At 34.8% G+C, this 26,873-nt stretch overlaps 1 protein-coding gene across 2 annotated transcripts in view; it reads right to left on the bottom strand.

The window, feature by feature from the left end:
- UGGT1 (UDP-glucose glycoprotein glucosyltransferase 1) overlaps nt 1-25,433 on the bottom strand; it is a 47,933-nt gene extending 22,500 nt beyond the window's left edge. Inside the window, exons 1-24 of one of the 2 annotated variants that reach the window (XM_034439784.3) lie at nt 25,179-25,432; nt 23,368-23,504; nt 22,952-23,034; nt 22,478-22,608; nt 21,602-21,714; nt 20,482-20,656; nt 19,260-19,356; nt 17,841-17,919; nt 17,535-17,635; nt 16,361-16,460; nt 14,998-15,058; nt 12,432-12,523; nt 12,161-12,311; nt 11,583-11,702; nt 10,737-10,822; nt 10,011-10,146; nt 8,847-8,978; nt 7,856-8,020; nt 7,366-7,486; nt 5,753-5,851; nt 3,035-3,058; nt 2,444-2,538; nt 1,353-1,559; nt 1,052-1,183 (exon numbers count right to left, since the gene is read on the bottom strand). In XM_034439784.3, the coding sequence (XP_034295675.1) occupies nt 1,052-1,183; nt 1,353-1,559; nt 2,444-2,538; nt 3,035-3,058; nt 5,753-5,851; nt 7,366-7,486; nt 7,856-8,020; nt 8,847-8,978; nt 10,011-10,146; nt 10,737-10,822; nt 11,583-11,702; nt 12,161-12,311; nt 12,432-12,523; nt 14,998-15,058; nt 16,361-16,460; nt 17,535-17,635; nt 17,841-17,919; nt 19,260-19,356; nt 20,482-20,656; nt 21,602-21,714; nt 22,478-22,608; nt 22,952-23,034; nt 23,368-23,504; nt 25,179-25,187 (2,646 nt within the window). In that variant the 5' untranslated portion in view covers nt 25,188-25,432. Of the gene's footprint in view, nt 1-1,051; nt 1,184-1,352; nt 1,560-2,443; nt 2,539-3,034; nt 3,059-5,752; nt 5,852-7,365; nt 7,487-7,855; nt 8,021-8,846; nt 8,979-10,010; nt 10,147-10,736; nt 10,823-11,582; nt 11,703-12,160; nt 12,312-12,431; nt 12,524-14,997; nt 15,059-16,360; nt 16,461-17,534; nt 17,636-17,840; nt 17,920-19,259; nt 19,357-20,481; nt 20,657-21,601; nt 21,715-22,477; nt 22,609-22,951; nt 23,035-23,367; nt 23,505-25,178 lie in introns of both variants that reach the window. The other variant, XM_034439785.3, reaches the window with a different exon arrangement.
- Nucleotides 25,434-26,873: the final 1,440 nt, after the last annotated feature.

Below are 26,873 nucleotides of genomic sequence, written 5' to 3'. Positions count from 1 at the left end.
AAATAGCTGTTAATATGGAAAGTAGGACATAAGTACTCTGCAGCACAAAAAGAGAAGGTAAAATGCCTGGGAAAATAAGATAGGTTTGTCTGGAATAGAAAATAATTGAGGGAGGACCAAATTTGCCTCACTGGAAAAGTATTTCAAAACTGGAAGTATAAGGATGGAGGGAGGGAGATGCCTTCAGCTTTACAGCAGTCTATTAAGTTCTTTCTGTGCAAATCTTAGTATCACAAAGGAGTTATGCAGGACAACATATTCTAAGATAAATGCTAATATAAACCTATTCTGAATAATCACCAACAAGCTGGAGTTGGAACATATTAGCACAGATTACAACACCACATTTGCCTATAAAAACTGGTCTGATTATTACACTCATGCAGAAAGAAGCAGCTGATTGTTCCCCAATTTTTGGAGATCAGGACAGGCAAACTCAGAAGTGTTTTTTGGTGCTAGTGCTGAATATTTCAAAAAGTTTTGGGGTAACAGCTGTGTCAGAGTAGTCTGCCTGTCTGTGCTTTGTGGATTTGATTTTTGCAACAAACTCTGACAAGCTGTTCCAATCTTGACCACCTTCTGAAAGATGTTCAAGACTTAATTTTTCCAAACGAAATTTGGTTTTGTAACACCTCTTTGTTAGGCTTTGTATGTTTATGGGTTTTAGATCTCTTGTTATATTTCTCTATTAATAGCTGTAAATTGCCAAGAGATTGTTAGATTATGTGGGGTAAAAATCTAATAAATAAATGAATAAATAATAACAGATCATCAGAACTTCAAGTTCAGAGATAGAGGATTCACAGTTGAAAATCGATAAACGTACACTGTAGCAAAGAATATACATAATAATTCTGTTTTAAGAAGCTCATTTTATCATCTTTGTAGAGTCCCCATAAAAGGACTTAAAATTATGGTCAGGAGTTTGATTTACATTAAAATGAATCCAAAATTAGCATTCTGTTGTGTAGAGGGGGAAAAAAGTACCACATTAGCACCAGAGATATCTGCAAGTAAAGCCTTTCTCGTTTTATAAATATAAGTTGCTCACCCTTCCGTTGCTAATCACCGCTCTCTGTCCTTTCTTCAGTTTAAGAACATCCCTGCAGTACACAGCATGTGAAAGAATAAAACCCACTTCAGGAGCTTCAAAGGCCTCTTTAAATGTATTGATTTCCATACCCTAGAAAAGGGAGGGGGTAAATATTTCATTAAAAGACAATGTGATGCATCTTATGCTGTCTGGTTACTTCAGAAGGAAGCTGGAATTTAGAAAGAATGTTGCTGTGTTTTGCTATTATTCCTACTGTGTTTGTTTATCTTACAGTAAAAAAGCCATCTTCAACACTTACTCCAACAGCAAATTCTGTGATATCTGTTCCATCCTCCAGCATCTTTGCATTTTCCTCTTTGAGTAATTTTGTGATAAAATTTTTGGCATTGTTTGATGTCTGTGTCTGCAAGGCTGCCCATATGGCCCTGGCAATGATTGTGTTTTCAGCTGCTGGGTCTTCACTGGGATTGTTAATCACACCAATCCGAATAAAATTACTGGATTTCTACAGAGGAAAATGAAATGCAGATTTAAAATGTTATTTTACAGTTCTTTAGTGAAAGAAAGAACTGTGACAACCAGCAAGTCAGCTTTTTTTTTAAAAGAGAGATCATAAGCCAGTTTAATATAGTGATTAAAACACTGACTCAGAAACTAGAAGACTGTGAATTCTGATCCCACTTTAGGAATGAAAATTAGCTGGGTGACTTGGGCCAATTAAGCCTGGATTAGATTTCTACATCACTGCACATCAGGGACCATGTGTGTCTGAAGTTCAGGGATGGTTGCGTAGATGCAAATGTGCATTTATATTTCTACAAATGTTAACATTCTGGCTAGGAGGTGCTTCCTCTACACAACACACATTTGGGATTTAGGAGATATGTGTGTCAGCCCGTCTGCAGCCATCTGCAATCTAGGCTTATCCATCAACCTCTTAGGTATGCGGCAACACCTAGGTGCAGTTATGTGTAACTCTACATCAAGCTTCATTCTTTCTCAGCCAAACCCATCTCACCAAGGTTATTGTTGTAGGAAAAACAGGAGGAAGGAATATTAGGTATGTTCACTGCCTTGAGTTATTTATTTAAAAAATGGATAAAAACCTAAAAACTAATAAGAGGAAATGGAAGATTGAAGCAGTCCTGAAAAATGGAGCCAATGACCATGGCAGAATGAAGAACTGGCATGGTGAGTAGACCAGCTGTTTGATAATTCCTCTCCACCCAAAGAGAGCTTTTGAGACCCTACACAAGGCAGTCCCCGTTTGAAAATATAAACGCCTAACAGTTTTTCTTGTCTATCTTATCTATCTTCAAAAATCAAACAAGTGTTAAACTCAGTCTTCCCCCTCTCCCAGTTTTTCGATGAAGATTGTTAGTTGCATACTTGGTGTTTGATAGCATCATATAACAATTGTCTTCCAGATGGTTTATCAAAATCTCCAACGATCCAAAATGTCACTGGCCTGACAAAAGTATCATCTGTGTAAGAAAAAGATAAAAGGAAGAAAATTGAATACGATCCTGTCATAATGCATAATGCACATATTGGGCATGGGCAATGCATAGAAAGCAGTTTTTAGACAATATCAAAATCACTGGGGTATTAGTATTTATGAAGAATACTACTTATTTTAAATCAAGCCTATTTTGCAAAGAGTGAAAAATAAGCATGTGCATGTGATATCTTATGAAGTTGTTATTCTAATGAAGTTATTCTAATGAAATTACATGACTAATTTCAGAATATTTTTTAAAAGCAATATAGAAAACCTGCAAGAAAGTTAAGAAATACGTTAATATTTATACAAATACTATTCATTCAAATTGTTATTCAAAGATTTCTTAAAAACAATATGCAATGATTTCTCATTCGCAATAAGTCCTAAGCCAGTAAGACTTAAAGACCACATTCCTTAAAAGATTAAAATTAGTAATAAAAGTGTGAGAAAGAAAAAGAAACACTCAAGTTCATTACCATAAATTTCCTTGGAGGACATTCCTGACAAAAGTAAAACAGGAAAGAGTGGAAAAACATAAAATTAGTTTACAGAATTGACCTCATTAAATATCCTTGAGCCATTGTAGGGCATATAGAACCTTATAACCAACTCAAATGAAAATCAACTAAGAATTACTTTGTTTCTATCAAAAGGAAAATAAAACTCCGTATCTCAAAAATGTATCGCATCTGATTTGAAATCAGGTTTCCCTACCAGCACCAGCACCTGACTTCTAAGGTCTGTTCTTTTTAGCTACACTTTTGAACTTCTTTTACTAGAATTATTTTTCTCCCTCAGATGAAAGAAAGACAATAGCCTAAATTGCTCTTTTCTCCCAAAGAAAGCAAACAAAATTGTTGCCTTTCCTTTGCCAGAAATATTGGTAACAATTTGCAGGAATGTTTATCCCTAATGTTAAAAGAAGATTCTTGCTTCACTTGTTCTTCTGTTAAACAATTATCTAGCATGGAATCTGCAGCCCACCATACTAGAAGCTTTCAGAGGTATCATAACTATCATAACCACTATTGCCATATTTGATATTTAAAGTCTGAGAGTAACAAAATAATACATAGGAATGTTTCACTGTCTTACCAAGGCCAGAAGAATGTGACTAGAAGAGTTTCTGCAGTGAAACCTAATCTGAAGCTAGCCAGCCAATTTCATGCTCTGTTGGATGAGACTAGCTACCCCTCCAAAAATACAGGCCCATCATGTCTAAAGAAGTGACTCCTTTAATTAAACTTGAACTATTCCTTCCATAAATAAAACTGAAATTTATTGGCCTAAACTAGGGGTGTCAAAATCAAGGTTCAGGGGCTGGATCCGGCCCGTGGGGTGCTTAGATCTGGACCATGGGGCCGCCCTGGAAACAGTGAAGGACCAGCCCGCGGTGCCTCTGCCAGCAAAAATGGAGCTCAGGAGGGCCGCCCGTTTTCATGGCAGAGGGTTGCAGGAGGCCATAGCAGCTGAAAACTGAGCACGGGAGCCTGTTTTTGCCTGCAGAGTGCTTGGGCCCCCACAGGCGCCCTGACACGAGTGATGTTGAGCTGGCCACGCCCACCCTGGCCTCCCAAGGTCAAACACAACCCTGATGCGGCCCTCAATGAAATTGAGTTTGACATCCCTGGCCTAAAGCGATTTCTACTGCAGAAGTAAGACAAAATTTTGGAGTAACAACTCCCCAGTTCTCATCTAGATTTTCAAGCTTCCATTACTAAAAGTCATTCAAGGAGTAATAATAAGAGAATAAGAGAGAATAAGAGAAAGTTGAGGATACCCATACACTTAAATGGTGTTTCCTAGACATTGGATGAAATATTTTTAGTATAGTTGCTACTTAAAAATCTGGATGTGCATATTAATTTAATTGGACTACTGAATTTGTTCACTACTTTTGCTCAAATGTTTAAGGTGATGTAGGAAACAGAATTAAATCAGAAACATCTGAGATACAAATATCAATGTAAAATATCAAATATTTCAGGATAGGATAGGATAGGATAGGATAGGACAGGACAGGACAGGACAGGACAGGACAGGACAGGACAGGACAGGACAGGACAGGATAGCACAGGATAGAATGGGGATGGGGATGGGGATGGGAAGGGAACGAAAGTGGAGTCATATATCAGCAATAAACAGTAAATATAATTTCTATTATGCAAAAAGATTACCTATCATCTTCTTTGGTTAGTAGGTGTCATAACTACAATAACTGGTAAGATTTATATATATTATCCTAAGCTATGAATGCTGAACTAGCCATACTGGTTTATTAACACATAATATTACAATATTATTCACAATTTAAATAATTAAATTCACACAAAATCCAAACTACATTTTGGCTTAGCAGAATCTGTGAACTCAGCTATTGTAGCTTAATCAGCATATCATGCTTACAACATGCAATGGTTTATTGCAGAATGTGAACAGTGTCAATTTAAGAAGTTTGGATTTTTTTTTCTGAAGAACTGCTATGCTTATCTGGCATAAAATTATTATATGTGCATTGGTTCCCCAGTATTCCTTATTTTCTCAGTTACGGATTATGATGATTGCAACCAACATGAGTAATATAGATAAAATTCAACGCTTATTTATAAACAACGTTGGCAGTTGACCACAGTTGGATTTATAGAAACAAATGCATAATATAGCAGGGCAGGAAAGACGTGGCAGAAAATCATGTATTGCAAATAAACAATAGTATAGTATAGCACAGTGGTCCCCAACCTCCCCGGCTCCGCGGACCGGCAGCAGCAGTGGCGTGGAGGGTAGGGAATGGTTTTGTGTGCACATCTGCCACTTGTACAAATGGAGCTTTGTGTACTTGCGTGCTCACCTGCCACTTGCGGGGCCCAGTTCCCAATAGGCCGCGGACTGGTAGTGGTCCGCGGACCAGAGGTTGGGGAGCCCTGGTAGAGCAGACAAAAGGTCAGAGGAAAATCATTTCACCTTGAAATGGAACCTTTTTTTTTCTAAATTATTCTAAATTATATTCTGCTCCACAAATTACAAAATGTAAATGAAGACTGAGAGGGAATATGGTTTAAACTAGCATAAAGAGTCACCAGAAAACCTTTAAGGCTTCATTAGTCTTTTCAACAAAATATAACTGTGCATAATATGGTATACATATTTTCTTCATCAGATGCAATACCCAAAGAAGAAATAACTCATAACTGTACCTTTTTTGGTTAGGTAAGTCATGCTGTTGGCTATAGCAGCTGTCTTGTCTTTGGAATCCAAGGTGCTAAATCTAGCATAATCATCCACATAGAAATTATCTAGAAAAAATAAATACAACTGTGATAAGTCTCAAAAAGAGAAATATTTAACAACGTGAGCAAGTAGAATAAATGAGACACCTTAGCAGCAAACCATTTATAAGCACAAGCATTGTCATATTAACATTTTAATGTTTGATTTTATAGATCTGACAAAATCAAAACTATCTTGGTACAGTATGCATTTTATGCAAACACACCTCCTCAAATATGTAAGGGATTTACATTCTGCAATTATTGCAATTCAGGTGGAATTGTCAATTATTCATCAAAATATTTCTGTCCTCTGCTTTCTTTTAATATCTTCTCAAATTCCCAATGCTGCTTTTGAAGGTTGCATGATATTCTATTGCTGATATGAAGAGACGTTCATGTAGGAAAGAAAGAAATAAAGCCCCCCCCCTCCATATGTGGATTTAAATATTTTTAGGCATGTATGAAGGAACTCTTTGCATCCCTTACATATTTGAAGAGGTATTCTGTTAAAAACTTCTTTAATAAAAATTATTTTAAAACAGAAGAAAGCTTATCTCCTGAGTCTTGAAAATAAAGATTTTAATAATACATTCTTTGACAGGCAAAAGATTGTACATGCATACATAATACTGCATCAAGGCAGACAAACAAATATACAACACATATTTCCACTCTATTTTCTGTTCTTTTTACAAGTACTCTCTACTGCTTTCAATCTAACCATTCACCAATTTATAATACAGCTTCAATGAGGTGCAAGAGATGGAGTCATTGTAATAACTTGGTCAAGAACCTAGGTTCAGAAGTCATATTAAATCATTGCCAAATGTGGTGCTCTCTAAACTTGGTTGTTTTCTTGCAGACATTTCATTACCCAGCTAGATAACATCATAAGTACAATAAGGGAATAGGATACTAACTCAGACAAACAAGCTAACAGTAAACAACAGTCTAGTCAAGGAACCACTAAGAACATTCCTACCAACACTGACAGGGCAAGCCACTTGTATATAAACAGAGACCAAACCCCACTGCTTCTAGCACTGACGATATTGCCTAGTTGGATAATGGAACATCTGCAAGAGAAAACCAAGCTCAGACTATTGCGATCATTGCAGTTCAACTATTGGTATCATTGCTAAATATTAGGTTCCTCTGAAATCATACGTATCTTCTTCTCTTCACCTAGTATGACTACAATAAGAGTTTGTAAATATTAGTTTTGTTTTCAAACAGCACCTGTTTGTTATTTCATTTAATCTATGACAAGCTACAATTAGTTTAAACAATAAACCAGGGTTTCTGATCCTGGGTTTTCTAAACATTCCATAGTGTAACCTTTATTGTTTTTCACAATAAAGGAACAATTGCAGTTGGTTTACAAAGGAGGGTTATGCTTTCAATTGCCTCCTTTTGATTAAACTAGAACTGGGGGGAGGTGGGGGGTGGAAGCAGACTTATGAACATTATGTGAAACAATGATTTTTTTTGTTATGTTCCAAATCAAGCTTATTAGAAATGCTTTATATTGGCCTTACTATTTGCAGTTAAATCTAGATATTCTCTGTCAGACATCAATATCCGAGAGTTGATTCTTGGAACAACATTGGGTTGGGTCATGATATATTCAACTACATCCTGATCATTGGACAATTCACCCTGAAACACAGATCAAAATCAAAATGCTGGAATTATTTGGAAAATCAGAATAATAAAAAAAAATCATTTCTTTAAAAAATTAAAAATCATTTACATGTTGTACTCCACTGTTATAAGATTGCCACCATGTTACTTCTGTACATCCACTAAAAAGCTGATTTATTTCTGTAATAGCTTATCTCATACCACATTAACTACTTTTTATATGCTGTATATTGTATATACGCCATTTAAAAATATTTGGTAGTACAGTGAAGATTGCTTGACAAATCTAGATTTAAAGCTTTTTTAAGGAACACAAAATAAGCTGTAACACAAAAATATTCTATTAATTTCTTGAAACTCTTGATAATCAGAAATCTAACTTACCAGGTACACAGCTCTTTGGAAATAGCTAGTGGTTTCTAAGATTTTATGCATAGTTACTGTTTCTAGTTCATCTGGATCCAGTTGTTCTTTTTGAAGTGGCATTCCATTAAAAAGCACAATGGGTAGAGGACCAACACCAGTCTGTTCATAGTAACTATATCCTTCCTGAAATACAAAGAAGACAGAGAAAGTACAATGACGTTCCTATTTTCTATTACTACATACTCCATTAATAGGTTTTATGAATAAACTGTACCAACATAGCACAATATCCTTACTGTACTTTACACATTATTTATGAAATTATTTATCCATTCAATCTAATTTAAATGCAAACATCTGGAAGAAATATTCTATAAGTAGACCAGATAGCCAGTAGAATTAGTAGTTCCTATTTGATAAAAGAATTTTGTGCTGAAATATCATCTATAGAAATGAGTTGAAAAGCAGGCTGAATAATTCTGGTAATTGAAGTTCACATATCTTAAAGTCGCAAGCCTGAAAAGCACTGATCTATGGGGATATAATAATGAAAATAAACTTTAAAATAATTTCCCCAAAGTTCAAAGCCCATATTTCTCCTATCTAAATCAGGTGTGATGGGACTACTATTTTAAGAATTCCAAACCATCATGGATAATACTGACATATCGGGGGAGGGACATACATTTGGTGAATATTTGTGTCAAGTACCATGCATAGAATTAACTCATCACATTGGTTTTCTAACTTCAATAATGAAAGAAGGTTGCACTGCTTGCTTCTTATTCTACCTGTATTTTGATATATAATCATTAAATGAAGATATAATCTTCACTAAGTACCTATAATTTATTTCCTGCACAGAAAATTATTTTACTAACTTTAATTTTTGATACTACCTCAGGCATATAAAAGTAATTCCTTTCCATATACATCTGAAGTATGATATGTATGCTTTATATACTGATGTTAAAAAGTATAAATAGTAACAATAATATGACTTCCTTACCTTCCTATTTTGATCATAGGCAGAATCAATTCCTAAAATGCTGTTTACTTCTACATAGGGATACTGTTTTTCAAGAACACTAATCACATGTTCCACCTTCAATTTTTCTCCTGCATTCACTTTATTATACATCTGTAACAGGAAATATGAAATACACAATCTTCAGAATATTACTGAAACATCCTTCCTCTAATACCTACTTGGCATCACTTTTTCTCTTCCTCCAAACTAGTTCAAAACTGGCCATGATGTCTAGTGCTTTGTTTTTTACTCACTCCCTCACCCCCACCCAATAATATATATCTACACAAGACAGTGTAGGAGTACTATATCTTTTTAACCTCACAAATATGTTCAGTATTCTGTATAGGAACAATACGTTTATTACCTGTTTTATTGAAAGATTGTGTAACCCTCAAAATTAGTGTATCACGCAACACACATTTTAAAATGCATTAAACACTGTTCTTGTTATAATTCTTATAGGTTCTTATTGATGAAACAATTTTTCCTTCTGACTTTTCTCTGAAGAAAGTGTCTAGTATGTTAGTATGACCTCATGAAGGGATAATAAAGTTAATTTAATTTAAATGGGCCTCTAGAAGGGAATCATTTATGAAAATAAACACCATTAAAGTTAGGAGAGATAGAAATATTCCCTTCTGTATATGAGTCTTCTCTAGAGATAGCTAACTTCTCATAGCATAGATATAACAGCAATGAAGAGAAAAGAGAGTGGAAACTGAAAGAGAAAGAGAAATTCTAACAAATTTCCTGATAGGTATATATTGTCCTTCACTGGTATCAATATAATTACAGAATGAGAAGGAGAAATGAAGATGCATTGGGTAATATTACATCTCTTTTTCTTAGACAAATCATAGGCAGTCAAGTTTATCCTGAAGAATAAAGAAAGATGCTTTGCCTTTTCAGAAGGAAATCTTTTCAGAAACAAATAGGCTTTAGGAACAAACTGAGTTTAACTCTTTGAGATTATTGTACACTGCCCAGAGTAACTTTCTGTGAGATGGGGAGTCATATAAATTTGATTATAATAAACAAACAAACTCAATAATACCAAAGAAACAACTCTCTTTTCATTATCACAACCAAGGGCCAAAGTATTTGAAATATATTTACATTCATATGGGACATATTACTCACAGATATAATTGTCTGAAATGCATAATTCGTATCTACTTCCTGTGCCACATAATTATATGCTCGAAGGAGAGCAACTCCAGCATCTTGTAACCCATCAACATCTTCGGAATTATCAACTACAAAGACCAGGCCAATCCTATTTAAAAGAAGGATTAAACTATATTCAAAAATTGAAAGTGTGAACTCGGTACATGATTCAATGGCAATGTCCATCATTTTGGTAAATGCAGATTCTGTCCATTCCCTAACAGCTATCAAGAAAACAGGAATGATTATGGATCTACCAAGCATAAACAAACCACTTAATCTCTGCTATTATTAAATATGTTAAGTACTCTGAAAGTTATATACAGCTAAAATTTGGAACAATCAGAATATTACTCAACTTCAAAAATAAACATAAACATTCTTAAACATGATAGATAACTTTGTAGACAGACCAAATCATGTGCTAGTGCAATAACAAAACCAACACACAGAAATGGTGAGGCATGGGAAAATGTTCTGATATATATAATTCACATTTGTCAACAAACTCAAAAGGGCTCTATTTCATTTTTCCCAGATGGTTAGGAAAAGGATGGGAAGATTGCATGAATACTAATGAGACTTTCAATATTCTGAAATGTTTTCTTTTCTCAGGATCAAAAAGGGGAATAGATGAGAATATTACTCAGCTTCAAAAATAAACGTAAAAGTTCTGAATGGAAAAAGCTACAATTTTACCTCAGTGGTATATGGTTAGACAGGAACATTTCAGCCACACCTAGCAATTCTGCTGAACTCTCATGGGATGGATTTAGGAGAAGCACCTGAACAAAATTAGGAATATGAATTTCATTCAATATTTCTGAAAGAATACAATGTATAATTAGGTCTAGCAAAAGCAAACAAGCCAAAATATAACATTTAAAATAGGTCTGTCTAATATATAATTGTTTCCAAGTGCGGCCAAATTCCAAAGCTTTTTAAATTAGGGCTTCAGTTGTCTAATAATTATATCTTTAGCTTGCAGGTCCAAGGAACAAATTAAAGCAATGTACAAATCCATGGCATGAACAACGACAATCTCCTTCCAAGTTCATATACTTTTCCTTCTCCACATGGTTAATCCTAACTTATACTGTTCCTTGTAGACAAGGATTTGTCCTGATAGCTAGAACAATGAACTCTGGATAGAATTAAAATGAGATAACATAACAACTGCAGTTTCTGAAGCTAATTTACTATTATTCCTAGTTTGTGTAAAAAAGCTATAATTAACTAAATGCAGAAGAATCTTCTCCTTTCACCTACATATTTTATACAAGCAAATGAACAAATGCAGACATTTGTTTTATCTGGCTTCATAAGTTAATATTGGGTGGACTATTCTCTCAAATTTGCCAGATGATTCATGAAAGAATGTCATATTTTAAAATTATAATCAGCCTCAAGAATACAATGAACACCCAGAATAAAATTGAAGTATTTGATCCAAATGCCCTATTAGAAGCACAAAACGTAAGCAAATATAAACCCATCTTATCTTGGATATTTAGAATACGGTTAGTGTAAATTAATATTACTCACAAAATTATGGAAGTTTTTTCTTATTTGTCGGATCACACCTGGGAAAGTAGGACGAAGCAGTTCTTGGACACTGGAAGGCCAGGAATTGTATCTGCTGTCAATTTCAAGATTATTGATCCACTAAAAAAGAACAATTTCCCAAGATTAAGACTAGCTTTTCTAAGCAGATCCTTTAAGCACAACTCCATATTCCCATTAACATGGCCATTTTAGGTCAGTCCAATTGGAAGATATTAAATTAGAGAAAAGTGAGCTAAATTTTGCCATTTATCTAAATATCATTTAGAGATTATACTTAAATGACACAATGAAATACAGTAGATACAGTAGATATGAAATGAAAATGTTGGGTGTGAATAAATACTATTGCATATGTAATATTATAATGTTGCGATACAGCATTGTTTCCCCACTATTTCTGTCTTAATATTCCATGCAGCAAATATAGAACAAAGTTACTCACTCTTAGGGCTTCTTTACTGAAGTGCAAATTCTCTGGACAAAGAATTTATTCTAATTCTCCTAGCAATACCATTGGAGTCATAGCATCACCATAATGTAGACAGAGCAATACTTACTGAAATTGCACTGTTTCTGATATCTACAGCATAGTCAGAGTCAGATGGCTGGATGTTCAACTTCAGCACATTGTGCATGGAATGCCCAACAATTCCTAAACTATGCAGCCCTTCCATAACACGAGCTTCATTCCTCAGGACATCAAATAAGCTAGAAAAATCACAAATCAGATCACATTAAATTTTAAAACATGGGTACTGATGTACTCTAGCCTTTTAGAATTATTATATTGAATTCTAAGCAAGAAGGAACATTCTGAAGAGTTCATACCTAAATATATCCTGTGTATCTAGATCTATATGCAGTCCATTGATGAATAGGGCCGAATCTCCCAGTTGTAAACCTAAAGTCCCTTTGAAGTACTGGAAAAAGAATGTAAGAAAGCCATTAATACAATTTGAGGAATTGAAATTGTCCATGTTTATATTGTTTTCTCAAACCGTTCACCCATAAAGATGTCAAATTGTTCATGTATATACATTTACGTGTATACATCCACACTGAGGGATTTGAGTTTGGTTGGCCTAACCTTTCCATTTTGAGTTAATTCATTTTGCCTATTTTCCTACTATTCAATAAAATGACAATATGCTATACCAGCTTTGATCATATATAGTGAAATAAATAGTTGGGCTTTCTGCAGAAACAGAATAATGGAAGAATGTATTTTAAAATAAGCATAGTCTTGCTGTCTGTAGTGAGTCATAATAATCACAAGTTGATTTTCACTTTAAGCAAGCAGCTAATCTGATTTACTTTCATGTCAGCATCAAGTGCTTAACATTTTGTAAAGAACATGGTAACTACTCCCTCTTTGCTATGTATTTTATTGCTATTATTTGTAAGATTTTGATTTATATGCCCATATGAAAGTAAGATGAAAGAAGATTCAATTCAGCCTTTTCAAACCTGGTATTCTCCCAAAGTATTAATACTGTACTGTAGCTCTCCCAACATGACTGCAAGGTGCCAGATTGGAGAAGGCTACACATCATCTACTTACCCAAGGGCATATAAATAAAACTTTTATTTAAACTTTTAAATATAGAGTCACAAAAATAAATATGTATATTTATTTGAAATAAATATAATCAGAGCAGAGATTTAATGTAGTTTTTAAAAAGGAAAGCAATAACAACTAGCTTTAAGATCTAGTTCAACAAAAGTTGAACGGCCTTAATTATTGCAAAATGGTCGACAAAAAAGGAAGTTTTATCCATGAAGACAAGGTGTTCTACACATACATAAAGGCTTTCATGGATGGCAACATCTAATATGATGGCTGAATTAAATCTAAATTGAACAGTTACAGTCATCACAGTTAAATAATAAATGCATGCTAAATCAGCTAAAATGATGAATTTGGCTATAATATTTCATCTTTTTAAGGGAAGAAAGCAAAAAAAGAAAGCAATATTTCTGCCATCTGACTTGGAATTTAAAGAGCTGCAGTCCCAGTCTATCTGGATGGTACCAGGTTGGGTGGATACTGATTTAAAGCAAGTCAAAGAGAATGTCCTCAATCATAAATGACTGCTCCATTTTAGTCAGACATCAGGTTATCTTAAAGTTAGTGTGACAATCCAATTCCTCTGGAGTAATTCTATTTCTAGAATAGGACTCTTGAGAGCTCATTAAATAGTATTTTTCACAGTCTGTGTTCCCACAATGACAGGGCAAAAAATGAAACAAATATTAGGCAACAGTTGTCAGACAAAAGATAGCTTTGGTTTGAAGAGACAGACTATAAATATATAGATGGAAAGGGGCTCACAGTATTTATTCTGCCAATTAGATCTGTATTGAATTAATCCTGAAACAGTTCATATTGAACCATAAATCTTGACAGACATGGGGAATTTATTTAAAGGTACAAATGTAACAACATCAATATCTGTATTATGATCTAATAGAAAAACCTACTCATAACACAGATGTCTAAATCTTCTCGCTTTCATTTTGTGTAGTACAATATAAGTTTCTCATGAGTAACCTTTAATTATTATCTCCAAAGAAATATTTAGAATCAAACTAGCTATGAATACATTGGCTCAATATTTTTAAGCATTTAGAACTAACAACAAAGCAGAAACCAAGTTTGTTTACAGTCAAAAAAAGAAAAAATACTATTCATCCTAATACTGCGGATTTTAGCTATAGCAGTATAAACAAATGTTCATTCACCCAAGACAAAATTTGCACATGGTCTCCCTATTATTAGCTCTTTCTACATTTCTCTTCCTCAGGTAATCATAGCCCCATATTATTGCTCACATAAACTGAAATCAGCATGTACTTCAACATACTCTGAAGAAAATTGATTACCAAGTTAACATGCAAAACCTCCAAAGTCTTTTTAATTGGCGTTTCTTGAAAAAGGAATCAAAATGTTTTTATTTTACTTTTATTTAACATTTAGATTTTATATACCATAATATTGGGAAGAAAAGTTTTTACATGACAAATGCTCAAACTCATATCCATATATTAGAAAAAGTTAAACAGCTATTTGATATACTGAGCAATATTTTTGTGTGAAAAGAAATACTCTGCAATTATTCTGCTTTTTTAAAATCTGAACAAGCTTTGCAGAAATCTAAAAAATATAAATATATATATAAAAATAGTAAACATTTTATTAGTACAATCTATTCTTAAAAGAACTATTTGCTTGAAAGTACTTAGCAGTATAAAAAGTTGCCTTGACAGAAAAGGAGAACAGGAATCTGGCAATAAATACTGTAGTGTATACGAACAGATTACTAGTTTACCTTAATGTTCGATTAAGACATATTCCCACTTAACTATGAATATATCCTTATGTACATATTCTTACCTTTTGGTTCTCTTCAATTTCTGATCTCAGTTCTGAAGGAACAACTGTCTTTGTTATTGCCCTACAAAAAGCCAAATACTCCATTAAATCATTGTCCCATTTCAGTTTTTCTTTTACTAAATTAACCTTACCGACAAGTGCATCTAAGTATTATGGGTAGAAAGAGCCCAGATAATCCAGCCCCTCTAGGAGTCCTCTGGAACTGTGAGCTAATCTCAATAACCTTTCTTAAAAAGGGGAAAGTTGGAGACTGAATAAAAATTATCTAGGTCACGGGTGTCAAACTCACAGGGTGCTTAGATCTGGCCCGTGGGGCCACGCTGGAAACAGTGGATTGGCCTGTGGTATCTCTGCCAGCGAAAATGGAGCTTGGGAGGGCCGCAGGTGGCCCTCATGGGGCCACCCTGGAAACAGTGGACTGGCCCATGGTGACTCTGCCAGTGAAAATGGAGCTCAGAAGGGCCACAGGCAGTTCTCCTGAATTCCGTTTTCACTGGCAGAGGGTTGCAGGAGGCCGTCGCAGCAGAAAATGGAACTTGGGAGTCCATTTTCGCTGGCAGATCGTTCGGGCCATCACAGCCACCCCCTGACATGAGTGAGGTTGAGCTGGCCATGCCCACTCTTGCCCCCCGAGGTCAAACACAAGTCTGATGTGGCCCTCAATGAAATCGAGTTTGACACTCCTGATCTAGATCCATTGGGTTCAGCAATGGCTTCTTCAAGAGGTAGCAAACAACCACATCTTTCAAGGTAAGCAGAATTATTGTCCCCTACAAAATGGCAATACATGTCTGGTCTCTTGTTACCAAGGGAGAAAATAGAAATTACTCAAGGAAGGAATTTCTTCTGATTACCCCCAAGGGAATGGACTATTCTAAAAAAAGGTTCCTGGCTGGCTCTCTCCAGGTATAATAAGGATGAAAAATTCTAAAGAAAGGCTTTTATCTGCACTGAATCAGGTTCATTCTTTGTTTTCTTTCAGCAAAACTCTAGGCATGTTTTATACTGCCTCATCACCCATAGTTCCTCTGAAAATCATAGAGCTTTTCTGAATCCAAGCACATAAGGTGTAATCCACTTCAAAGCTATTGTCGCCCTCTCATTCCAAGCAGCAACTAAGGCCTTGGCTGAACCATGTACTATGGTCCTAGAAACAACCTCAAGCTCCCTCTTAAGCCCAAAAGGGTCCAACATATACATAGGCTGGACTGATCAAATAGAAATGGATATATTGCCAAAGGGAAATTCCAATATTGTTTACCTCCCCCCAGAATATTTTTTCACATATTACGATGAAGACTCTTGTCTGCTCCCTTAACTCATATCATTTATATATCTACTTAAGAGCAACAAAAATAATTACCTAGCCTTTGTCGGAAAATTTTGACTCAGATCTTTCATAACTGTCAAAGCATCCATTGTGGGAGCAGCTAGAATACGAGCAGCAGTTTGGAAACTTAAATCTATCAATGAAAACAATTGGTTCAATCAAAAGTTAATTCTTTTAAATCAAACATGTAAGTTTGATGACAATGTTCACATGGTTGATGGACTCATACTTGTGGACTTTCACTCTATCAAGCTAGTATGTTAATCATTTCACTTTTTTAAGTATTTAAAAAATACAGGCAAACTGTAATTTTAACTCAAAAAGGCCACCCAAAGTAAAGATATTACCCAATCTTACAAGCATACCAATACCTGTTTAAATTATATTCTTAAAGACATTTGGATAAACACAATGAACAATATTATATGCTATAAAGTATTAATGTCGATGTAAAAGATAAATTCTGCAATGTTCCCTATCTTTCTATGGATTTTCTATCTATGGATTTTCTGATTTTCTGCCTAATCCCAATTGACTACAAATTAATAGATGAAAAGTGCTTTGAAGTTATTTTATTGAACTATGATCACAAAGTGTTCTCTGATAGAACAACAAACTTCACAAGTAAGCAAATAAACATTTTATCAATTTGATTACAGACATCTTGAATACATTAATTGAAGAAATGACAATTGTCAAATTGTAATTGGCTAATAAGGTTAAAAAAACAATTTGGCCTTGAAGTTGTCTTTTCACTTTATTAAACACCTGCATGCCTACCACCCACATATCACAAACTTACTGTATTTGTTTCTATTCCTATATAATCCTTGCTCTTATTTGCATTTTACAATAGCTTCGAACAAGCTGTTTTTCAAATGTTTTAAACCGTTTTAGCATATTCTAGATGCATTTTAAGATGGCTTCACATGTCTGCCAATATCTGCTGGCTTTGAGTTCCTGCAAAGTTTCAGTAAATAATGTTACTTCAGTAAAGAAACAAATCTTGCATCACTTCCAAATACATTTGCACGTGTGAATAATTTTGTTGTCACAAGAATACTTTGTGCTGAAGTTACAGAACTACTTCCAAAGCAAGGATGTGATCAATTTGTGATCAGACAACTGATCACAAATTTACATTAAGGATATTTTTCAGATTTGCCCAATACAAACCAAAGAGACAAATCTATTAAGGGCAGATTACCTTGTAACTGCCACACTTTTAATGGTGCCATTTCATTGGTGCTTTCCACAAGATGCTTTCTTAATTCTTTCAGTTCTTCTTCCAAATGGGGATGTGATTGCCTGAAAGGGCAAAAAACATCAGACAATCAATCTCAATCATCAAAAGAACAAACAATTGCTATGGTCAATATGAACTTAGGTTACCTTTCCACTATCTTATAGGTTTTATTTTTGGAAAAACAGAACTGCAAGCCACTTTTTGGAATGTTTGATTTGGAAATATAAAAAAACTTCAGCAGGCTTATCCACATATACTATGACATACCTTAATTTCCCAAACAGAAATCCTTGCACCTCATCAATTGGGTCACTGTCACCTATTACTGTTGAATTTATATCTGTACCTACAAAAACATGAACAACATGTAAATTATGAAGTTATTCTAACAGATAAGAAACAGTCAATAACAGAGAGGACCGGCTCGGGAAAAAGCTAGTCATTTCTATTTTTCTAATATGAGAATAATCACTATACTTTCTAAAATATAATGATCATTCCCCCATTTCTTAAGAATTTCATATTACTGATCTTGATCTTGTATTTTGTATCCTGTTACATATCCTGGCCACATTCTAACTGGGTGGCAATTTCCAATTAGTCCCACAACCTTGATTGTTCTGCTTTTATGTTGTTTCCTTATCAACCTTTATATGGACTACAAAGGAGATTGGTTTTGAAAACTTTTCTCTTAACTAAAAGAAGTCACTTATTTAAGTCATTCAGGACTTGAAATGGACACCTAACATCAAAAACATCATCAAAAAAGCACAACAAAGAATTCTCTTCCTACACCAACTCAGAAAACTCAGACTGCCCAAGGAGATGCTGATACAGTTCTACAAAGGAATTATTGAGTCTGTCATTTGCAGACGTGTGACGCATCTGGCCTGCAGGTCGGGAGTTTGATCTAGCCTAATATTGCTTTAGACAACCAAGAGACAAATCCAGAGTGACAAGAAAATCAAGCAACAAGGACAATGTTATTTGCTGACTTTTTTACTGAGTGTTGATAGTTTACTAACATTTATTTATTTATTTATTTATTTATTTATATCCCACCTTTAAACATTTACAAATAATTCAAGGCGGTAAACAGATGTAAAATTCCTTCATCTTATTTTTCCCTGTGAAGTGAGAGAGAGACTGTCTGGCCCAAAGTCATCCAGTTGGCTTTCATGGCTAAACTGGGATTAAAACTCAGTCTCACACTTTATAGAAAATGAACAGGGATAAATATATCAACAAAAGGCTGTCGGAGGAGAGAGAAAAATGGCATCTCTGTCAGCTGCAGCCCTAAGAAGTCAGATTCAGTAGACTTTTTCTTTCTTCACAGGAATTCTACTGAGTTGGGACAAAAGGCCTAAGACTGAGTAGCATTAAGAATGAGTACTAAGGTATCCCTTTCCCTTTTATATCATGACTTTTTAGTTCGTAAACCTGAGGAGAGGAACTGCCTTCTTTTATCGATATGAAAATTGCACTGCTAAAGAAAGGGGTATAAATACCAGTACTATATCCCTTCCTAGCTAAAGAAAGGGATATAAATACTATAAATAATGATTATAAATAAGTAGTCTTAAAATGCCCTGAAAAACTGTTGGCTATGAAGAGAATCACAATGAACTTTTCATCATATCTTATTTCATCATTAAAATATTACTACTTTTAAAGGTAGGAATTCACCTTTCACCTGGGTATCATCCTTAGCCTTATATTCTGTGCTTTTAATGGCCAACTCTACTCCGTAGCCTGACAGGTAGACTTTTTCCTTATTTGGATTCTACAAGGAAATAAAGATAAAATCATATTAATATTGTCCAACAAAACATTTGCTAGATTGTTTTTTATAACTTTGCAAGACTATGAGTTATATTATCCAACCACATTTAAACAATGCAGAGGCTTGTCTATGAAATACTTCACAAATTAATTCAGAACTTTCATTGATCAAAGGAGAATTATGGCCTCTGCATAACTACCTGCAATAGGAAATCTCTTGTTTTCTTGAAAGTTCCTTTGAATAGGAGAAAACAATCTACTTATCTAAAAATCATATCATGATACTCTCCAGCAAGTTCAGAAATGTAAAAAAAAAAAAAAAAAAAAGAATTGTAACAAAACATTATTCTAGACAAAAGTATTGTAATGCTTTTGATTACAATGGTATTCATTTTCAGATGGCAAGTTAATACTCTGGAGTGATTCCACTGTAAAGTAGTCTTGCAATTGTGAAATTTTTCCTAAAATTCAAGTGGATTATATTTTCTGTAAGATTAATCCATTGTTTTGTGTTTTGCTTTCTATAGTAAGAGAAAACAGCTTAAGATGTTCTCCATGAGATACTTTCAGGAATATAAAGAGCATTATCATACCTATAATATTCTCAAAGCTAAACATTCTGTCTCTCTTTGAAGGAAAAAAAATATTCTCTAATCATCTTAACTGCCTTTTCTGAACCCATCTTGACTTCCCAAGACCATTTTATTTTATTTTATTTTATTTTATTTTGTATGGTATTACTTGCTATATCTGATTTTGGATCATCTCAAAATCCCCACCTCTTAAATCATTAATAAAATGTTAAAAAGTAGAAAACTAAGAATTGAATCTTCTGGATATCTAAGCAATAACTAAATCCAGATTGACAAGAATGGAATACAATGATCTTTTCAGTTTAATTTTCTCTCAACTATAGAGTTAGCTACCACTATGCCACCATAACTAATAAAAATGTCATGAAGTATTTTGCAAAAGAAAACCACAGAACTGTGCAACAGTATGAGCAATTATTGATTTCAAAAAAGCCTTTAGACAAAATAAAAACCAGCACTTTCAATTTCAGACTAGAATACAATAAAGATAAAACATTTATAAACAATGAATATTGCTCTGTATTAGAACTTACAGCAACATAATGCCTAAGAATGTAGTTGATTTCTCCTGCAATGACTTTTGATACAAGAAGTCTGTGAAATTCAGAGAACTGCTTTGAGCCAATCTCAGCATACATGATTACAATAGGACTTTCAGAGTTTGATCCTGGGTACTTGTGATCCCCTTTGAACATAAAAGGTTTTGGCCTGGAGCAAGAAAATATATATAAATAAAACAGTGCTTTATTAAACCAGGTACCAGAGACACAAGAACAATATATAAAGGTTACTCAATTGTAATCCAATGTTTGATCAAAAAGAGACACATAAACTTTCAATTCATGCACATTTCAAACTTATTGTTCTGCTTTCTGAAATAAGAAAGTATAATTAATACTCCAAATAGATTTTACTGTCATTGGAAATATATATACTTCTATTACAATGGATATTTTCACAAGAAAACAGGAGAAATATTATGGTAGGAGAACCTTAGTTCCAACCTAATGAAAACAGACAAAATTGAATAGACAAGGCCTACACTTTCATTAAATTATGCTTTGATCCGAATTAGCCCAAAATGTTATTTTATTAACAGTTATATCTGAAAGAATACTATAAATCACTAAATGTGAAAGCAATCACTATAATAAAATATAGAGAAAAGAAAACTAAGAGCTCTGTTTGCTAAGTCAAGCAGACTGAAGTTTACAAATGAGGACTTTGAAGAAAAGCATTTATTTGTTTGCTTCTTTGCATATCAAATTAAATCCTTATTACAGTCAAGATATGTATAAAGAGGGTGGGGATCCCCACCTCTTATTTCAATAATTCTCCTATTCTTCTTTTCTAATCAATCTTCAGAAATCCTCATATTAAATTTTAAAAACTATTTCCATTTCTTTAGATTTAGAAAAAAGATCAAAATGCTCTCATTGGTGCAGTAACCCTGAAATCACAGAAAAATATCCATTCCCTTTAAGATCACCTCCACATTTTCCAAGTAATATCGAATCATTTAAAATAAGCAAAAATGTTTTATCAGGGCTTACATACTCTCCAGAAATAAAATCTACAAAAAGATCACATTTATTAAAACACCTTCATTAACAAATGAGGTCTTTAGGATGTCTTGGCAAAAAACAAAACAACCTTTTGAATGCTGTCTGTATGAGGGTTCCAAGACTGTCGGCTTCACAAGTCTTCTCTCCATGAACAACAAAGAATGCATTGCATTGTTCTGGTGCAGGCTCATCAGCGGCTATCTGTATTAAAATGTATCTGTTTTAATAAAATGATGACAGCTTCCATCTCATCATAATCAGAGTAATGGGACTTGTATATGGTATCTTATTAGATTCATCTGCATAGCATAATTTGATCAATAAAACTAAATGGTGAAAAGGAATTATTTTGATCAGCTATAACTTAAATAAGAACTTTTTCATAATTTTTCTGCTTTCAGTCCAGATAGATAAAAGCAAGTAATATAGAATTAACTTCTCCAATCTTTCCAGACATACATCCCACAGAGAAATCGTCACTTAATTTACAAATGAGGAAATAATCACTAAACTGTATGAAAAACAGGAAACAATCTTATAATAAACTGATTTGTTTTCGTCTACCTCTTTTAGGACTTTCTTTTCTCTTTGCAAATTTGTTTTTTTTTTCATGCATACTGTTCATGGTAAGAATGGCAGTCAGTAAGAAAGATAAAAAAAGGAGTTATTGGCTTTTGCAATTTTAACTGTTCCAATCTAAACGGGGGAATTTTCATGCAATAATTTTACAGTATTAATTACAATGACCTTATTTTTGGATCAGCAGCAAAATGGAAGGATAGAGAATAGCTATTAGGATAACACCAAATTTGATGCCAATTAATTAATCAATTTTAACAGTGAGGGGCAACTTTAAGGTATAGTCCTGTTAGGTTAAAAGATAAAGCAACCTGTTATTTTTCTATTGCATTATTATTGCTTAAAAGAAAACCTACATCATAAAGTTCCCAATGTTTTGTCTAACCTGCTGAAAGGCTTGAACTGTAGCTGAATAGGAGCGTAAAGACAAAGCAAACTTCAACAAGTTCTGCTGCAAAGGTGAGAGATTCTGGGAAGCAGCTTGCAGCACTGCATTGTAAGAGGAATAATCACTACCTGCCAATGGACAAGATAAGTTATTTAGTTTTCAGGAGAACACAAGAAGGATTTCAAACAACAATTGTTTCCAGTTGATTTTACAATCCAGCTTCTTCCAATAAGGAATACAATTGCCTAGAATAAAATGCAAAATCATAACATAAAACAATAATTAATAATTATGGCAGACCTACTATCACTGCCATCCACATCTGACTGCAGAACAGTCTCATCTTCCAATTATGCATATTAAAACATAGTATTCTGCAGTTGTAATGAAGATATTTAATTTTTTAAAAACAATCTTCTAGGCTAAATAATATATCTAACTGATAAGCCAAATAAGGATAAAAACAATTACCATCATGATTAGATGACTGAAAGTTTTGGCAAGTCTCAACAAAATTCCAGAATTTCTCGTTATCTTCTTCTGCTAAAAATTCACTGGAAAAAAAATAGTCTCATTTAAAAAAGATAGCACGGTATCCATTAAATTTTAAAAACCAAAAAAACATTGCAATTTAGAAGATGTTGATTCAAATGTTATTTTGTTATGAATTCAATGGGCATTTTAAGCAAACCAGTGCTCTTAACTTACCTGCGTATATTTACAATATTGAAATTATATATTGATTCATCAACTTTCTAAGACCATCCAACTCACAGCAACATATGATAATACTGTTAAGACATACAAGACTGCAACATGAATAAATGAGATTTTATATATATAAATAAAAAATTTCAGGGGAAAAAAGACACTGTCAACATTTTTACCTTGCTTCAAGTAACAGAGGTGTGGAAACCCACTTAGTAGATAAGGATGTTGTAACAGCTTTTGAACGTGCTTCAACTAGGGAGAAGGTCATCCAAATTCCAATAAGTGCAGTTAGAGTCCCCATCTTTAAAAAACACTAAAAAAGTGAAAATATGAATATTTAAAATGCAGTCCTTAAGAAATGTAAACCAATAGTTAAGAAGGCTGGCAAAGATTATCAGACTTCTATGCCAAAATTAAAAGCACTTCTAGACAGATTTAATGATAATAAAATCTATGGTACAGGAATTGCAATATCCACTATTCCTGTCTACTAATTCTGCTGGCTACAGTTCATGGAAGAAAGTCCAGTAACGCTTAGATAATTGAGAATCCTGATCTTGATTTAAATTACAGATTAGGAGTAACCAGTCTGGTGCCCTCCTTATGTGTCAGATAATTATTATCTTTAAATGTTGGTCACATAAAGTAGGAATTTATTAAAGTTGAACCCAGTGGAGTTCCAGAGGAAATTGGGAATCGTTCCTGAAGTTCTGGTGCAGTTTGACTAATTCTTCGACACACTTTGGAATAAAAAAGCAACAGCATTTTCCGACTGGATGGTGGCTATGAAGACTTTCTATGCATGGATGGTCCATGGTGTTCAAAGGCACTGCAGGATATGAAGTGGCGTATGATACAACTAGAGCATTGTTGATGAAACAGTGTCACTTGGTGGGAACCTCAGAAATATACATTCTCTGTAATGGCCCTTGCCTTATAGTAGAGCCACCCTTAGTCCCACTAGAGATGCACGCAGTCCCAACCCTGCTGACCTTCAGGAAAAATGTGAAAAATCTGTCTCTTCCCCAGATAAAGAGGTCAGGATGTGAGACAGTTGATGGAGCTGGCATACTGTGGTTGAATATGGATGTGAGTTTTATCAGAGCATCAGTGCTTTTGCAGTCAAATTGTTTTTATAAACTGTATTCTGTTTTGTGTATTTGTTAGCCCTCCAGAATTCCTTCTAGTAGATGGGTAGCCATACGTATTTAATAATATATATATATATATATATATATATATATATATATATATATATATATATATATATAATGTATTTAATAATTATATATATATATATATATATATATATATATATATATATATATATATATAATGTATTTAATAATTATATATATATATATATATAAATATAAATTGTAGGCACAAAAACTCCTCGAAAGCACGAGATAGCAAATTCCCATCGCAGATATTTCTGCTCTTCCTTACTCTACCTCCCCACACAAAGAATGGAAGCGTTCCGGCTTTTCCGATTCTCATTCCTTCCACGGAAAAGACACAGATCGTTTTGATTACGTTAAAAGATCGGACGATCCATTAACGCTCCATTCGCAACTGCCAAACTAGCAAGAGTTAAAAAAAAAAAAAGTCCCGATTGCTTAAGTACATTACATGACACTGGCACAAAAAAACCAGGAGGCACTTTCACTTACTCTTTGCAAATACAGGAAAAGGAAACCGGTTGGGTGGTTGGGCACATGATCAGCCTAAAACTGACGACAGGTTATTGGGCATAACTGAACTCAATGCGATCCTCCGCCACCCCCCACCAGAGCGTGACAGACCAGATAATGTTGTATTGCAGTTTCCATTATGCCCACCCAACGTAACCGCGAGGATTCTGGATGAAAACAATCCAAGGCATCTGGCTGGGGGAAATGCTGACGTAAAGTTTAGCAGGACGGTAGGGTTGGTTGAGGCAGAGGCGGTCCTCGAAGCCAGCCCTTCCCTCGATCCACTGCCTTACCTGCTGCATTAAGGAGCGGTGAGATCCCCTCCGGAAACGTCCCCAACACCAGAAGCACTACGACACGCACTGACACCGAGGGGGCTCGCTCCGGAGCGTGGCTTCCACTGCTGCAGCAAACCACCCTCCCTTGCCTCGGAACGATTGGGTCTCGGGGCGCCCTGCCCACTTTCGCCTCGTTGTGCGCGGCCATTGGCTGAGCCGCGGGTGGCGAAAAGAGCCTTGGGAATTGCAGTTCGAGATCCGAACGGCGACTAAGCCAAGTGTCGCGAGATGTCGAGAAAAAAAAAAAGAGAGAAATTTTAATTGGTCGCCTAGATAGCTTGGTGTCTCCGACCACCAACCCCGGGATTGGCTGCCCTACTCCATGCAGACAGCCTCGAGAGGCAAAGTCGAGCTTACGGGTTCGCCAGGAGACTGTGGGAAGTTGACTTCCCTCCTCTCGTTTATTAAATACCGTGGTGGGTTTTTTTTATGTTTGTCTCTCTTTTGTGAAGTAGCTGAAGTGCTGTTAATACTGGCCGTGTTCTTCCGGGATCCTGGATTCTTATTTTGCCTTTCTGCCTGTGAATATATTCTCATTTACATTTACAAATAAGAAATTGCATAATCTCTTTCATTGATTACCAATGGGAATTGCCTTCTTCGTTTAATCTTCTCTGTATATAGAGAGTGCACAACAGAATCTAGGAGTGTTCCAGTCCACCCCATCCTGTTCAAGGTGTTTACCTTACTTTTACACCTCAGCCTGGAGAAATCTAAAAAAACAAAAGTGAGCACTGCATTGCATTATTACTTAATACTGGCCAGAATAATGTTCAAGTTTTTTAGCCAAACTTATCTAAGTTTCTTTTCTCACAAATGAAAGTCCCTCTCACTTTGCACACTTCTAGCAATGCACATGAAAGCAGAGGCTAGATTCTAAGGCCTATGTTTTTAGGCTGCAGTTAGAAGAAAGCCAACATTGCTCTGTCCACAATCCATTTCCTGTTCTGTGGTCGGCTCATTTATTATGACTCTTCCAGTGAGCATGACTTTCTGAGGGTCATTATCTCCCATATAGCTCAACCTTTATTTTCATGAGATAGGAAGAAATAAGTAAGAGGCAGTGGGTTACCGTAGTTATAGCCCAGATCTTTCAGTGTCAATCCCCAAAATTACATCTCATACAAGCACTGGATAATTTATGCTTATAGGGAACCACTATATTATAACTGAAAAAATTGTAAAAGTGTTAATTCATGTTAGATTATACAAGACTTTCATTCATGGCAGAACAATATAAGTACCTTTAGATGCTGTCAGAACCCATTCCAACAACAATTAAAATGCTATAAAGAATTGTGTGTGGCTCAAGAGAAAGGCTCTACCACAGGGGTGCCAAACTCGCAGCCCACAGGCCAGATGCATCGTGCACTGGCCATGCCCACCCTGTTTTAGCAAAGTTGCAATACATCATGTGATGACATGCAGTCGCAAATTTGACCCCCCTTACAAAAATATTTTGATTTCCATATATTTGAAATAGGAAATTGTTACAGCTTGTAATAATTGGAATCATTTTTGTTACATAGTGCTTTTGAGTAATATTCTTTCTAATACAGGTTGAGATGTTTAGATACATATCTTATTAAACCTGGAACTTTTCCCAGCACCAGGGAGGAATACCAGTAGAAAAACCTTCGGAAAATCTTT

This window comes from Pantherophis guttatus, chromosome 6 (assembly GCF_059756535.1).
Source record: "Pantherophis guttatus breed Tessera chromosome 6, ASM5975653v1, whole genome shotgun sequence".
Classification (NCBI taxonomy): domain Eukaryota; kingdom Metazoa; phylum Chordata; class Lepidosauria; order Squamata; family Colubridae; genus Pantherophis; species Pantherophis guttatus.
This window is presented reverse-complemented; position numbering and strand designations above follow the sequence as displayed.